The 14087-nt window shown below is 38.9% G+C and overlaps 1 protein-coding gene across 3 annotated transcripts in view; it reads right to left on the bottom strand.

Annotated features, from left to right (window-relative positions):
• Window positions 1-11890, bottom strand: part of SNAPC3 (small nuclear RNA activating complex polypeptide 3) — a 44109-nt gene extending 32219 nt beyond the window's left edge. Inside the window, exons 1-3 of one of the 3 annotated variants that reach the window (XM_067744427.1) lie at window positions 11748-11890; window positions 10774-10851; window positions 2833-2917 (exon numbers count right to left, since the gene is read on the bottom strand). In XM_067744427.1, the coding sequence (XP_067600528.1) occupies window positions 2833-2917; window positions 10774-10851; window positions 11748-11842 (258 nt within the window). In that variant the 5' untranslated portion in view covers window positions 11843-11890. Of the gene's footprint in view, window positions 1-2832; window positions 2918-10773; window positions 10852-11522 lie in introns of all 3 variants that reach the window. The other 2 variants (XM_067744426.1, XM_067744425.1) reach the window with 2 other exon arrangements.
• Window positions 11891-14087: the final 2197 nt, after the last annotated feature.

The raw sequence follows: 14087 nt of genomic DNA, 5'->3' as shown, positions 1-14087 counted from the left end.
CACATGCCACGGAGCGGCTAGGCCCGTGAGCCATGGCCGCTGAGCCTGCGCGTCCGGAGCCTGTGCTCCGCAACGGGAGAGGCCGCAACAGTGAGAGGCCCGCGTACCGCAAAAAAAAAAAAATAATCAGTTGTATTTCTATACAATAGCAATGAACAATTTGAAAAGAATATTAAGAAAACAATTCCATTTAAAATAGCAAGGAAGGGCTTCCCTGGTGGCGCAGTGGTTGAAAGTTCGCCTGCCGATGCAGGGGACACGGGTTCGTGGCCCAGTCCAGGAAGATCCCACATGCCGCGGATCGGCTAGGCCTGTGAGCCATGGCTGCTGAGCCTGCGCATCCGGAGCCTGTGCCCCGCAACGGGAGAGGCCACAACAGTGAGAGGCCCGCATACCGCAAAAAAAAAAAAGTAGCAAGGAAAAAAATAAAATACTTAATAAACAATGTAACAAAGGGATGAAAGACTTGTACATACAAAAAAACTACAAAATGTTGCCAAACAAAATTAAACACAACCTAAACAAACTGGAAAACATCTTTTGTTCATGGACTGGAAGACAATATCGTTAAGATAACAATGCTACCCAAAACAATATAAAGATTTGATGCAACACCTATCAAAACCTCAATGCTTTTTTTGTTCTTATTACAGAAATAGAAAAACTCATCCTAAAATTCATATGGAATTTCAAGGGACCATGAATAATGAAAACAATTCTGAAAAAGAACAAAACTGGAAGACTAACATTTCCAAATTTCAAAACTGACCACAAAGCCACAGTAATCAAAACAATGTGGTACCAGGATATGGACAGACATACAGACCAGTGAAATAGAATAGAGAACTCAGAAATAAACCTTATTTGGTCAACTGACTTTTAACAAAGGTACCAAAACCACTCAATAGGGAAAGGACAGTCTTTTGTGCTGGGAAAACTGAATATCCCCATGCAGAAGAATGAAGTTGGACCTTTACCCTATACCATACATAAAAATTAACCAAAAATGGATCAACAACTTAAGAGCTAAAACTATAAAACTCTTATAGAAAACAGGGTAAAATAAAAAATCTTCATGACGTTGGATTTGGCGATTGTTTCTTAAGTATAACACCAAAAGCACAAATAACGAAAGAAAAAGAACAGATAAATTGTATTTTATCCAATTTTAAAACTTTTGTACATCAAAGGACTCTATCAAGAGAGTAAAAAGACAATCCACAGAATGGAAGAAAATATTTAAAGTTATACATATGGTAAGCATCTAATATCCAGAACATACAAAGAACTCACAACTCAAAAACAAAGAGACAAACAAGCCAATTTAAATACTGGCAAAGGACTCAAAGGACTTTAATAGAACTTTCTCCAAAGAAAATATACGAATGGCCAAAAAGCACATGAAAAGTAGTCCAACATCAATAATCATTAGGGAAATGTAAATCAAAACCATAATGAATACCACTTCACACCCATTAATATGGCTATTATCAAAGCCTAGAAAATAACAAATGTTGACAAGAATGTGGAGAAACTGAAACACTCCTGCATTGCTGGTGGGAATATAAAATAATTCAACCCCTGTGGAAAACAGTTTCGTAGTTCCTCAAAATGTTAAACCTAGAATTACCATATGACCAAGCAATTCCACTCCTTGGTATATACTGAAAAGAGCTTAAAATGGACTCAAACAGATACTTGAACACTAATGTTCATTATAGCATTATTTACGATAGCCAAAAGGCAGCAATTACCCAAATGTCCAACAACAGATGAATGAATAAACAAAATGTGGTATATCCATACAATGGAATATTACTCAGCCATGAAAAGGAATGAAGTTCTCATGCATGCTACAGCATGGAGGAACCATTTAAACATTATAGTAAGTAAAATAGGCCAGATACAAAAGAACAAATACTGCATGATTCTACTTATATGAAATATTTATAATAGGCAAATCCACAGAAATGGAAAGTAGAACAGAGGTTACCAGGGGCTGGGGGAAGAGAGAATGGGGAGTTGGTGTTAATGGGTATAGAATTTCTGTTTGGGATGATGAAAAAGTTCAGAAAATAGTGGTGATGCTTACACAGCATTGTGAATGTACTTAATGCCACTTAAATGAGCATTTAAAATGGTTAAAATGTTAAATTTTATGTTATATAAAATTTACCACAATTATAAAAATGAGTGAGAGAGAAAACAGGTGCCCTTCTGCACTATTAAGTGCCTAAAACAGCATTTGGCTCGTAATAAGTTGTCAAGAACATGTACTGAATGAACCTATCATGTCTACTAACACTTAATTCCTCATTATTCACCATCTTAAATTATTCTGAGGGTTTTAGCTAAGAAATAATGGATTAGAAAAGAATATAGTTAAACCAAAATCAGGAGCAGAACAAAAATATCAGAAAGAGGGTGGTGAAAGGCATGAAATTAGCCTAATACAGAGGGCAAGACCAAAGTAAAAGCAAAAATAAAGGCCAAGATCTGACAGGAAAATGTGCCATCACTTGAATTTCTTTTCTTTCTTTTTTTTTTTTTTTTTTGGCTGCACTGCATGGCTTGCAAGATCTTAGTTCCCTGACCAGGGATCGATTCTGCGCCCTTGGCAGTGAAAGTGGAGTCCTAACCATTGGACTGTCAGGGAATTCCCCATCACTTGAATTTTATCGGTCTTTTTCTCCTACTAGTTCCCAGTCCCAGTGAAGTTTCTCTAATTTGTTTCCAACTAAGCACATCCAATATAAAGCCCCCATACAGTCATCACTAACATCAATGAGAGTTTGTTTCATGGGAAGAGGTGGAAAAGATAAGACTTTTTACCATCTCATAAGCAAATGTTTCTTGTCTGCAGACCCGGTCTATCGTTATGGTTTCTTCCCGGTGTTCCAGAAGTCTCTTTCTAACCCTGTTACAAGAAAAATCAAACTTCAACATTCTTTACTGGGGCTTCAAAAATATCTTTAATATTTAGCTTTTTATTCTGAACTAATTTTAGACTTAAAGAAAGGCTGAAAAAATAGTACAAAGAATTCCCTTACATCTCTTACCTGGCTTTCCCTGTTAACATCTTACATGTTCATAGAATAATTATCAAGACCAGGAAATTAACATTAATACAGTATTATTAACTAAAGAACTTTTTTGAATTTCACAAATTTTTAACTTTAGTGCCTTTTTTGTCCCAGGATCCTATTCAGACACCACATTGCATTTCTTATTTCTCCTTTCCCCTCCAGTCTTCTACAGTTCCTCAGTCTCTGTCTTTCATGAGCTTGACACTTTCAAAAAGCCCTTATCAGTGTTTTTATAGAAAGTCCTTCAATTTGGGTTTAATTGCTGTTGCCTCATAATTGGAGTAAGCTTATAAACTTTTGACAAGAATACCTCAAGAATGATGTTTTCCTTCTCACTGTATCATCCTGACGTTCATAATGTTAGTATTAGTATGTCTTTTATTCCTGTAGATATTTACCTTGGTTAAGCTCCTGTCTGCCAGGTTCCTACACTAGAAAGATATTTTCTTTTCCTTTGTCCCTGATAAGTGTTTGCGGGGAGATACTTTGAGACTACGCAAATCTTGTTTCTCCTCAAACTTTCATCCAGGAATTTTAGCACTCACCAGTAGCTTTTGTCTACAACACTTATTACTGTGGTTTATACCTAACAGTGATTCTCTATTTTCCTCCTTTAACATTTATTCTTTGGTATTATGAGGAAGACCTGCCTCTTTCTTCCTATTTATTTATTTGGTTATTTATATTTTTAGTATGAACTCATAAATATTTACTTTATTCTACAGGTTAAAATCTAATACTACTGTTATTCTGTTGCTCAAATTATTCTAGTTTTGGCCACTAGGAGCTCCTTCAATTTGGCTCTGTTCTTTCAACAAGCCATCTTTTTTTTTTTTTCTTGTTAAGTATTTCCTTGCTTTCTGGCACCACAGAAGATGCTCAAGGCTCACCCTGTATTTTCGTGTCTCAGCCCTGGAATCAACCACTTCTAGGAGCCCTAGTTCCTCTACTGGAGAGAGGTTTAGACACCTGTACCTGAGCATGAGGTGTTCTCATTGTTACTGCAGTCACTGCTTCCAGGACTCTCAGCAGAGAGAGGTACGAAACATACATATATATACTAAACCACACATGTACAAATATCTGTGTTTCTGTATTTTTCTGTTTATATATTTTTTAACTTCAATAATGTAGTTTATTTAACCCAATACTGTTATATATTTTTAAAGCCATTGAGTTTATACTAATACTTCTAATCCCAAACTAAAATCAGGATTCATTTTAGCCTTCAGCCTTTCCTTGTTTATAACTTTTCTCCACAAGAAACCCAGCTCCCTTTATCTATATTCACTTACACATTCAGTTCTTTAAAAAACATGGTTTCAGAATTGCTAACCTACACCCCTGTGAAAAACACTAAAAATTAATAGTTCTTTTTGTCTTCAGCCTTACAACACTGAATCCAAGTACACTTTTATACAGAATCAGATTAGATCTTTCTTACTAATTCTCTTCAGTGTTGTGATGCTATTCATTTGTAACACAATTAGACTCATTTGTTAGTTTCACATTCTATTTTGGGTCTTCCCCTACATCTTGGCTGGTTTTAATTGTCTGATTACTTTTGGGTTGTGTAAAAGATATGGGAAACACTACTATGATTCTAAGAGTTATAAAAGGTATACATATTCAGAAAAGTATCATTCCCTCTTGGTCCCGACCACTAACCTGTACCTATTTCCTCCTTTCTTTCCACCCCTGTCCTACCCACCCACCGCAGGCCACCAATCTCTACGGTTCTGGTTTACCCTCTCCATTTCTTTTGTTCAAACACACAGATACCTATGTATTTTCTTATATTCCTTTTTGTGTCAGTCTGAGTTCAATTAGGAGAAAAAAACTAAACAGTAATTTGAACAAAGTTTAATCTAAAGAATTATTAACTTTTAACAGAGGACTGGAGTAATGAGAGACTGGCAAGTAAGAAGTAGAGAACGCTAGAAAACAAAGGAATAGCATACAAGGAACCCTACTCCTTGCACTAAGAAAGAATACCCAAGGAAGCCTCCCTTTTCTTCCCCCAGGACTGACAGCCAGACCTTATTGGAGAGGGAATGGCTGTGACTCGCTGAATGGCAGAGAAGTTGCTAGGGTGCATCAGTGGAACCTGCTGGAAATCTGCCCTCAAGGGTGACAGGAAAAGCTTTTCCAGGGAGGTTTCAAGGGGAGTGGAGCAGCAGGGAAAGCTCTGTGCTACTGACTGCCGGGTACTGCGGGAGCTGGATGCTGGGGAAGCTGTGTGTGCTGCAGGACCCTGCTGAGCCAGCACATGGCACCAAGAAGCAGAACTCCTTCCTCATGCAAAGTCTCTCCTGTGCCCTTTACTGACAAAGCTTAATACTGTGCCAGTTGGGAAAGGAAAAATATTTAAAGAGCTGAGACTCATTTTTACAGAGCAGGCAAAAAGGGTACACTTTTAGATGAGAGCCAATAAACTGATACCCAATGAAACTTCGTTTTTACAAGAAGGGTAACGTATGCTTCTGAGCTTTGCTTTTGTAACGTAACAGTATTTCCTAGAAATCTATTGGTTCATCCTTCCTTATCCTTTAGCACAGCTACACAATACTGCACTGTGTGGATGTCCTATAATTTCTTCAACACTCTCCTATGTATGTATATTTAGGATATTTCAAATATTTGCTATTACAAACAATGCTGCAACGAATAACCTTATGCATAATAAATTTTCATATTGTTGGAGGTATATCTTCAGTAGAGATTGCTAGAAGTGGGACTGCTAAGTGCCTATGTAATTTTGTGTTGGGCATTACCAAATCTCCCTAAGGGGGGCTGCTATCAATTTACGTTTCCATCAGGAATGTCTGAAAATGCCTGCTTCCCTCAGCCTCATCAAAAGAATGTATATTTTAAAATTTGTGCCAGTCTGATAGGAGAAAAAAGGTATCTGTCACTTTAACTTGCATTTCTCTAATAATGAATCTGCATGAACATTTCTTCATGTTTGTGAGTTATTTTTATATCTTTTTTGTGTGTGAGTTATTGGTTCATATCTTTTCCCCATCTTCCCTTTGGGTTTTTGGTCTTTGTCCCTCAACTTTTAAGGTATTATATATTTGGGTTACCAGCTCTTTGTGTATATGTTATATTTTCTCCAAGTCTGGCAGCTGTCTTTTGACTTTGTTTATGGTGTTTTTTGTCATGCAAATTTTAAATTTTTATATGTAGTCCATTTTATCAATCTTTTCCTTTTATTACCTCTGGATTTAAATCATAGTTAGAAAGCCTTTCACTACACCAAGGTAGGCATGTTTCATTTTCTACATTTTGATCCCACTCCCTCTGGAGTTTATTCTTGTGTATAGCGTCATACTAAATTTCCATATGCATTTGAATCTAACTGGACTTTCTCTTCTATTCCACTGGTCTATCTGTCTATTCATGAGCTAGTACCCACTGTTTTAATTATAAAGGCTTTGTAGTATATTTTAATATATGGTAAAATTACCAGGCACTCACAATTTTCTCCTCCTCACCCAGTTTTTTCCTAGTTACTCTTGAATATATTCCATATGAACTTTATTATCAACTGTCTAACTCCATAAAATAACCAATACTTTTAGCATTTTTATTGGGATTGCACTTAATCTGTAAATTAACTTAGAAACAACTAACAGCATTATAATGCTTAGTATTCCTATTCAAGAACAGAGGATATCTTTCAATGTTTTCAAGATTTTTTCTGAGTCTTTCAGGAGGGTTTAAAATTTTCCCTTACCTCAGTTTTACACATTTCTTGTTAAATTTATTCTTAAGAATTTAACCTTTTTGACTATTGTAAATGGGATTTTCCTCCATTATGTCCTCTAATTGTTTACTGTTTGTATCTACGAAGGCCATTTTTTTTATTTATCAATTTTGTATCCTGCTCTTACACTAAATTCTTTTTTGGTTTTTGTCTGTTTTAGCATTGATTTCTTTTCCAGGTAATACCATTAAATCATTCACAAATAGAGCTAGTTTTTCTTCTTTATCTACCCTTATGCTTCTAATTGATTCCTCTTGTCAAACTGCATGGCTAATCCTGTAATACAATGCTGCAAAGCAGTGAGATACTAGGCATGCTTGCTTATTCCAGATCTTAGCAGAAATATATGTACTGCTTCCTTATTAAATAAGATACTAGCTTTACAACTAAGGTATATATATTTTACCATGTTGTAACAGTAGCCCTGTTAGAACAGTTCCATGTTAGAATGGCCTGATTTTTGTTTTTGTTAGTAAATTCTAGTTTTATTATGTTGTGATCAGAGAGTGCTGTTTGTTTTATTTCTACTCAATGGATGTTATGATGTTTCCTCTGTGACCTAATATATAACCAACTTTTGTGAATGTGCCACACAGTCTCTAACACAGGGTTATAAATTTTATGTATATGTATGTATCTCCATAAGACATACCCTACTGATTATGTTGTTTAGGGCTCTTACCTCCTCACTTTTTTTAGCCAGTTGATCTGTCTTGTGCTGAGATTGGTATATTAAAGTGCCCTATTGTTAGTGTGTTTCTAGCTATGTTTCCTTGTATCCCCTATAGTTTTGTTTTATAAAGTTGGCTGCTATATTCTTTGGGGTATATATAAGTATTCTATCTTAACTGTGGTTTGTGGACACTAAAATGTGTCCTTTGTCATATTTAATGTTTGGGGACTTGAATTTTATTAGTCTGTTATCAGGACCATTACATCTGCTCAATTTTTCTTTCCATTTATCTGGTATACTTTTGTCCCACCATTTATTTTTAACCTCTCTGAATTACTTTATTTTAGATGTGTCTGTTGTCTCTGCAAGGTTTTTGTTTTGTGAGCCTAATCTAAACCCTTTTATGAGACTGTAGAAAAACTGATGCCTTTGGCCTCAATTCTATTACATTTTCTAATTGTATGTATTTTGTTATATTAGCTGTTTTTTTCATTATGAGACGTGTCTTTCTGCTTGTCTACTTTTTTAGAAATTGCAGAGGGAAGTTTGGTATTTGCATTTTTGTTCCAGTGGTTACCTTTGCATTTATATATTTTTTAATGCCCCTTGTTACCCATTTTCTCTCTGAAATATAATTGTTTTACTAGGATACATCTCAGAGTTGATAATTCTGAGTTAATTTTCCCAGGTAACCAGTGAGCCCTTTTAATTTGTTCAGGTTTTCTTCCCCATTCTGGAAATTTTTCTTAGATTATATTCTTAAATATTCTATCTATAAGCTATTGTACTAAAAACAATGTCGCTTAATCTTTGGAGAAAAGAAGTGCTAGAAATGTATTTTATGCCACAATAAAGGGATCATGTACTTAGGTTTTGTTTTTACTTTACGTTTTTAAGTTATTGGTAGGGAAAAGAAAGGAAGGTTTAGTGAAAGAGAAAGCAGAGAGAGACAGATTTTTGGCTTTTGGCACAAGCCTAATTCACTTGTCGTACTGTTAAGATTAAGATTAGTCTTATTTTAAATATAATAGTTTTAAAGTACATCAAAATAATCCCAGCTAAGGAATGCTGCACTAACTCCTTTTACATTAGATTATACATATAATTCTACTCACATTTCCTATGGAAGGGACTAGAAGACAACCAAGGAGATCCAGTTGATCTAGTAACAGAAAATAGCCAGGGGAAGCACTGTGTAAAGCAGTCTGAAAATTACTATTTCACATAGCTCAATAACATCATTATAAGCCAATTAGCATGTAATTAACTATAGGAAAAAAAAAGTCTGCTTTATAAATATCAACTTTCTTCTTTTAGCCAATCTCTAAAAAATCGCTTCCTTAGGTTTATGCAAGTTTCATTTATTCCACTCATTCTACAAGTATCTACTGACTCCCTATTATTATATGCCAAAATTCTAGGAATGAGGGACATGGCAGTGGGTGTGACAGACACAGCTTATGGAACTTTTAAGTCTAGCTAGAAAACAGAAAATTAAATAAGTACAGTATAAGTGTGAAGAGTATTTCAATTAGAGAAGTATCGCCAGCTACACGAGCATAAAAGGGGAGCTAGATGGAGTCCTTAGTCCTTCAGCTAAAACTTGAAAGATGAGTAGAAGTCAGCCAGACCGGGGGATAAGGAAGTGTGAGTGTTCTAGGCAAAGGCCTAGGATGAGAGAGCACATTCTAGGAACTGAAAAACAGTGTAACATGGCTGGAGCACTGCAGCGATGTAGGGCCGAAAAGACCAGCAAGATCCATTCTATAGAGAACCTTGTGATCCATTTAAGAACTCAGGACTATGCCTAAGAACGACTGAAAGATTTTATGTAAGAGAGTGAGACAATCAGATGTGCATTTTAGAAAAAAATCCAAATAATCAATCAACAATAGTTAAAGGGTACCAAATGGAGTAAAGCAGTCCGACAGGCTTAAGCGCAATTCACAGATGATGGAGCTTGGACTCTCAATGAACCTTCAAGGACTTTAGAAGTGTTAGAAGAATTCTAGACATTACAAGTGTGTCTATTTCCAAAGGGAGATAGATGGGTTGTAGAGATGTGGAAATGAATGTTAGGGACTCAAAGACTGGTTAGGTTAGGGTTCAGTTGGGAGAGGGGCCATGTGCATCCTGAGGCACTGAAAGAGAAAATGGTTGAAAACAAGTCAAGAAAGGCAGATTTGGGCTATGTGGAAGGTTTCAAATGTCTAAGTAAAAAATTCTGAAATTTGCCCATAGAGGAGAGGTTGAGCCATTGACGATTTCTCAGCAAATGAGCATGCTTAGGTGATAGCAGGATGGATAAGTCAGGAGAAAACACAGGACCTAGGAAAGACAGGAACCTTTTATAGTGCTCCAAGTGTTGCTAATGTAAGTGTTAGCAACAGGGATAAGAGAAACAGATTCGGCAATTACAAAAATAAGCCAACAATAAGGTAGGGTCGAAACGCCTGCAGGATAAAGTATGACAACATAGCTGATGCAAAGTAAACGGGCTACAAACTGGAAATTACAAATTTCACTATTACATGCAGTTTCTCTATAGTAGTATTATCATAGAGCGGCCTTTCTCAAAATGTGGTTGGCAGACCGGAATTGATCTATGAGCTATTTGTAATCCAATCAGTACAGACAATGAGAGTAAGCATTTAGAAATGTTCACACCTATATGACAGTAATATTACTGTTGAATTTAATGATAAAAAACTTGGAGTTTTATTATGTTTGCCTTTTAATTTCATTTTTCTAGTAATTCATTTTTATCCTATTTTACAGAAGTATGGATCTGACAGAAAATTTTCAAAAACGAGTCCTTTACCACACTATCAGAGTATTTAGCTTGCCACCCCAAAATCTAAGCAGATTAACTGTACCTTTGTAAACACTTAAAAATAAACACAAATTTGAATACGGACTGGATATTAGAGATAATGCTGTTACTGTTAATTTTCTTAGGTATAATAATACCACTCTGATTAAGTAATAGGATCATACTTTTAGAAGCTATACGCTGATGTACTTAGCGGTAAATTATCATGATGTCTGCAACTTACTGAACAGTTCAGCCATAGAAAAAGACACACACGAGGTATCTCAAACACATACAGCTAAAGCCAATACGGCCACATGTTAACAATGGTTGAATTTAGGAGGTGGGATAACAATACCATACTTTCAACTTTCGAATAATATAATGTTGAAAAAAATATTTAAATAAGTAACAAAAGCAAAGTCCTCCATACCCCAAAGTCACTAGGTCAGTATTTTCTGGGATGACTTCTGGATCCTCCCCTTCCTCAAGGCACTTCAGTTTATCAAGACTAAAACAAAAACAAACAAAATAATCACCACATCCTGTCCTTAGCAAGCAGGAGTTGTGTCCTAAATACATCACTGAATAATTAAGCAATCAGATAACCAGAATTAAAGGCGAATTCTGTGCCAATATTCTATAAAGAAAGGGATATACGCCTGGTTGAAGGCGGCCAATACTGTTAAATGGAGAAATAGATTGTTATTTTAATATTTTCATTTAAAATAAATCACTTTGAGGAATATCTCAATAACAGTATACCCAGGAGGTCCCCAAAAGAGACCAGAGATAATCAAGGTTTTGACACTGCTGTGGTTAAATATCCTTCCAGCCTCATCATAAACTAAGGTTCCTCCGTCGTCAAAGTGTCTTGTCAAAGACATACACGTCGCTGTTACTCTGATTGCTTTCCTACATTAATAAGCACTTTAAGAACTAGTGAATAGAAAAATTAATCTTTCATGCGGCTCTCTCGTCCCTTCAATCCCACTAGCAGAAATTGTGCATTCCCATCACGGGACTTCTCCCGTTGTTCCGGGAAAGCTTTGATAGGGCGGCCCTTCTACCCCGGGGAGTAAACCACAGGCCCGCCCCCATGATGAGGCCCAGGGGCGCGCAGGAGCAAGGCTGCACCCGGCTTGACTCCAAGCCGCAAGAGCCCCTCGGCCCCGCACTCACCCGCACACCGCCCTCAGCTCGGCTGCCGCTTCCAGGCTGCAGCCCAGATCCCGGGCCACGGCCTCATCCTCCCGGCCGGAGTCTGCAACCCCTCGGCCCCCGGGCAGCGCCGGTGCCGGCGGCTCCTTCAGCGACAAGTCCCCTTCCCCGCGCAGCCGGCCAAGCCACAACTCCCCGAAAGCGGCCACATGGAAAACGCGCGTATTCGACTCAGGAAGCTCGTACTCTGGGAAGTTGCAGCCGCCACTGCTGGGAACCGGGTTCTGCCTGCCGCCCTCCCCGCCGCCGCACGTTGAGCCGTCCCTGCTACCTTCAGCCATGTTCGCCCCTCTCCCTTCCCGGCGAAAAGCGGCTGATCAAGGCCTCGCGGGGCTTGCTGGGACTTGTAGTTGCGCGGAGCCCGGGCCGGCGAGCAACTGAGCTGCACTGGCACAGCTTTAGACACTACGTTTCCCGTCAGGCCGCGAGTTGGGCCCGCCCCCGGGCGTGGCACCCCGAGCCTCCGCGTGCAGGGCTTGAACTCATTGTTCTCTAGTCTCGGCTCACAGGAGAGTGGCTGCGGCTTTCTTTTCACCGCAGCTTGTCTGGGGTAGTTCTCAGCCCGCTCGGTTACGCAGCATCGCTCTATGCGGGATAGGGCGGTTTTGGCACGCCCCTTGGTCCCCCTCGTTGTTTTCCTCTCGGCCCTGAGGTGCGGAGCTTCTCCTTGACTCCAGGGTTCGAGAGCTGCGCTGCTGCCTCACTGACCCAAAGCCTGAGAGACTTGAGGGTCGAAGGCTGAGACCCGGGGCATGACTGGCCCTCCAGGTCCGGTTCGTTTAGCACCTCCTCAACGGCCCCATGTATATACGTGTATATATATACACGTATATACACGCGCAGAATAATGTTTATTGAGCGCCTACTGTGTATCAGACGCTGTACAGTATTATCCCTAACGTATATTTTTAAAAATCACAACAGCTTTTCCAGGCAGGTATTATCATCCCACTTTTGCTGTTGAGGAAGGAGTTAACTGCTAGGAAATAGAAGCAAGGTCGGAACTCTGGGATTTTATCTGTAAACTAAGAAACTCTCCCTCCAATCTGAGGACCTGAGGATGTGCCCTTAGACATAGCTTGTGTCAGACTGTGGAAGGGTTCGAAGGAAAAAAGCCAAGAGTTTAAATAAGCAAAGGCAGAAAACAGAGAAGTCACAGTGACTTGGAATAGTGGGGCTGAGGCCATCTTCTCCCCTAGACTTGCCATTATGTAAGCCAGTAATTTCTTTTATCTTTAGATAGTTTGAGTTGAATTCTCACAACCTGAAGACAATTAGTCTTCACAGTGCCTGTAAACCTTGCTCTAAATCCCTTAACAGGGGAGCTCTCACTCTAGAGAATGAAGTCATGTTTCAGATGTAAGAACTCTAACATGTATCTGGAGATTGAGTAACATTGTCTTCAGGAGTGGAGACCACAATGGTTTCTGAGAAGCAGTGGGAAGGGGCAGGACCAGAAAGAACACAGCAAGGGAAGGTGGTTCACTATGAGGTGTGGCATTTCAGAACAGCATCTTTAGATGTGTGGATCGCAGGGATCAGGGGGGAAAGAAGGGTTAGTGGTCGGCACCAGCGGAACTCCTTTGAGTCTTAGCGTCAGCGGCCACTCTTTGGAATAAGTCTAAAGAGGTCCAGAATAACCACTGCAGCATAAAAATTATTTTGAGCTGAAGGCATTTGAGAATTGGCTTTTTTTCCTGAACTCCATTATCTTCCTAAATGTGGAGCCTCCCCAAAGAACTCAATTGTCATAAATCCCCTCCCACAACTAGAGAAGATTGACTAGAAGTGGGCATCACACTTACACATTGTCACAAAGCTGTATCTCCCATCTGTTCTCCTAAAGACCTATTTATCTTTCCTGAAAGTCATTTGTTTCCCAATAAGTGCCCTTTCTCCCCCTCCCCTATTAAGAAGTCATTTGTTTTCCTGTAAGTGCTGCGCTCCCCTTCCCCTTATCTCATTAAGATAGTACATAAGCCCAAATTCTAACCGCCTCCTTGAGTCAACTTTTTCTGTGAACTCCCATTAATCTGTCTTTTGTCAGTTTAATTCACAGTTCCCAAATGACAATATAAGAGTGTAGAGGAAGTTTCTCCTCTTCAGCCATGGCAAAGGAAGCTTCTGGCCCTGTTGCAAGTTTGGCAGAAAATGGGAGCATTTTTAGACCTGGAACTAGGACCAGACAACAACAGAGAAGAGATAGAAAGATTCTAAGATCCCAGGATAGATATAGTCCTTGTAATTCTGGGTGAGTTTTGTATGATTCCTGAGGGAGGAAAAAAAACAAAAACAAAGGTTTCCCAATTGTGGATGTTGGAACCAACCACTGGGTTGAGGTCGTGGCATTAATTTAGAGACAGGATTCTGAGTAGTTGCACAAACCAAGCTTATGACTCTTGATTGGAGAGTAGGAATAGGGAGACATGAGCTCTCAAAGTTTGCCTCTGAGCATTAGTTTCCTCACTTGACACGCTTACATGAGCTCATCAGGTGATGAAAACTGGCTTGCTGGGGGGAGCCGTG

This window comes from Pseudorca crassidens, chromosome 7 (genome assembly GCF_039906515.1).
Source record: "Pseudorca crassidens isolate mPseCra1 chromosome 7, mPseCra1.hap1, whole genome shotgun sequence".
NCBI classification, from domain to species: Eukaryota; Metazoa; Chordata; class Mammalia; order Artiodactyla; family Delphinidae; genus Pseudorca; species Pseudorca crassidens.
Note: the sequence above shows the minus strand (reverse complement) of the source record. Positions and strands in the feature narration are given on the sequence as shown.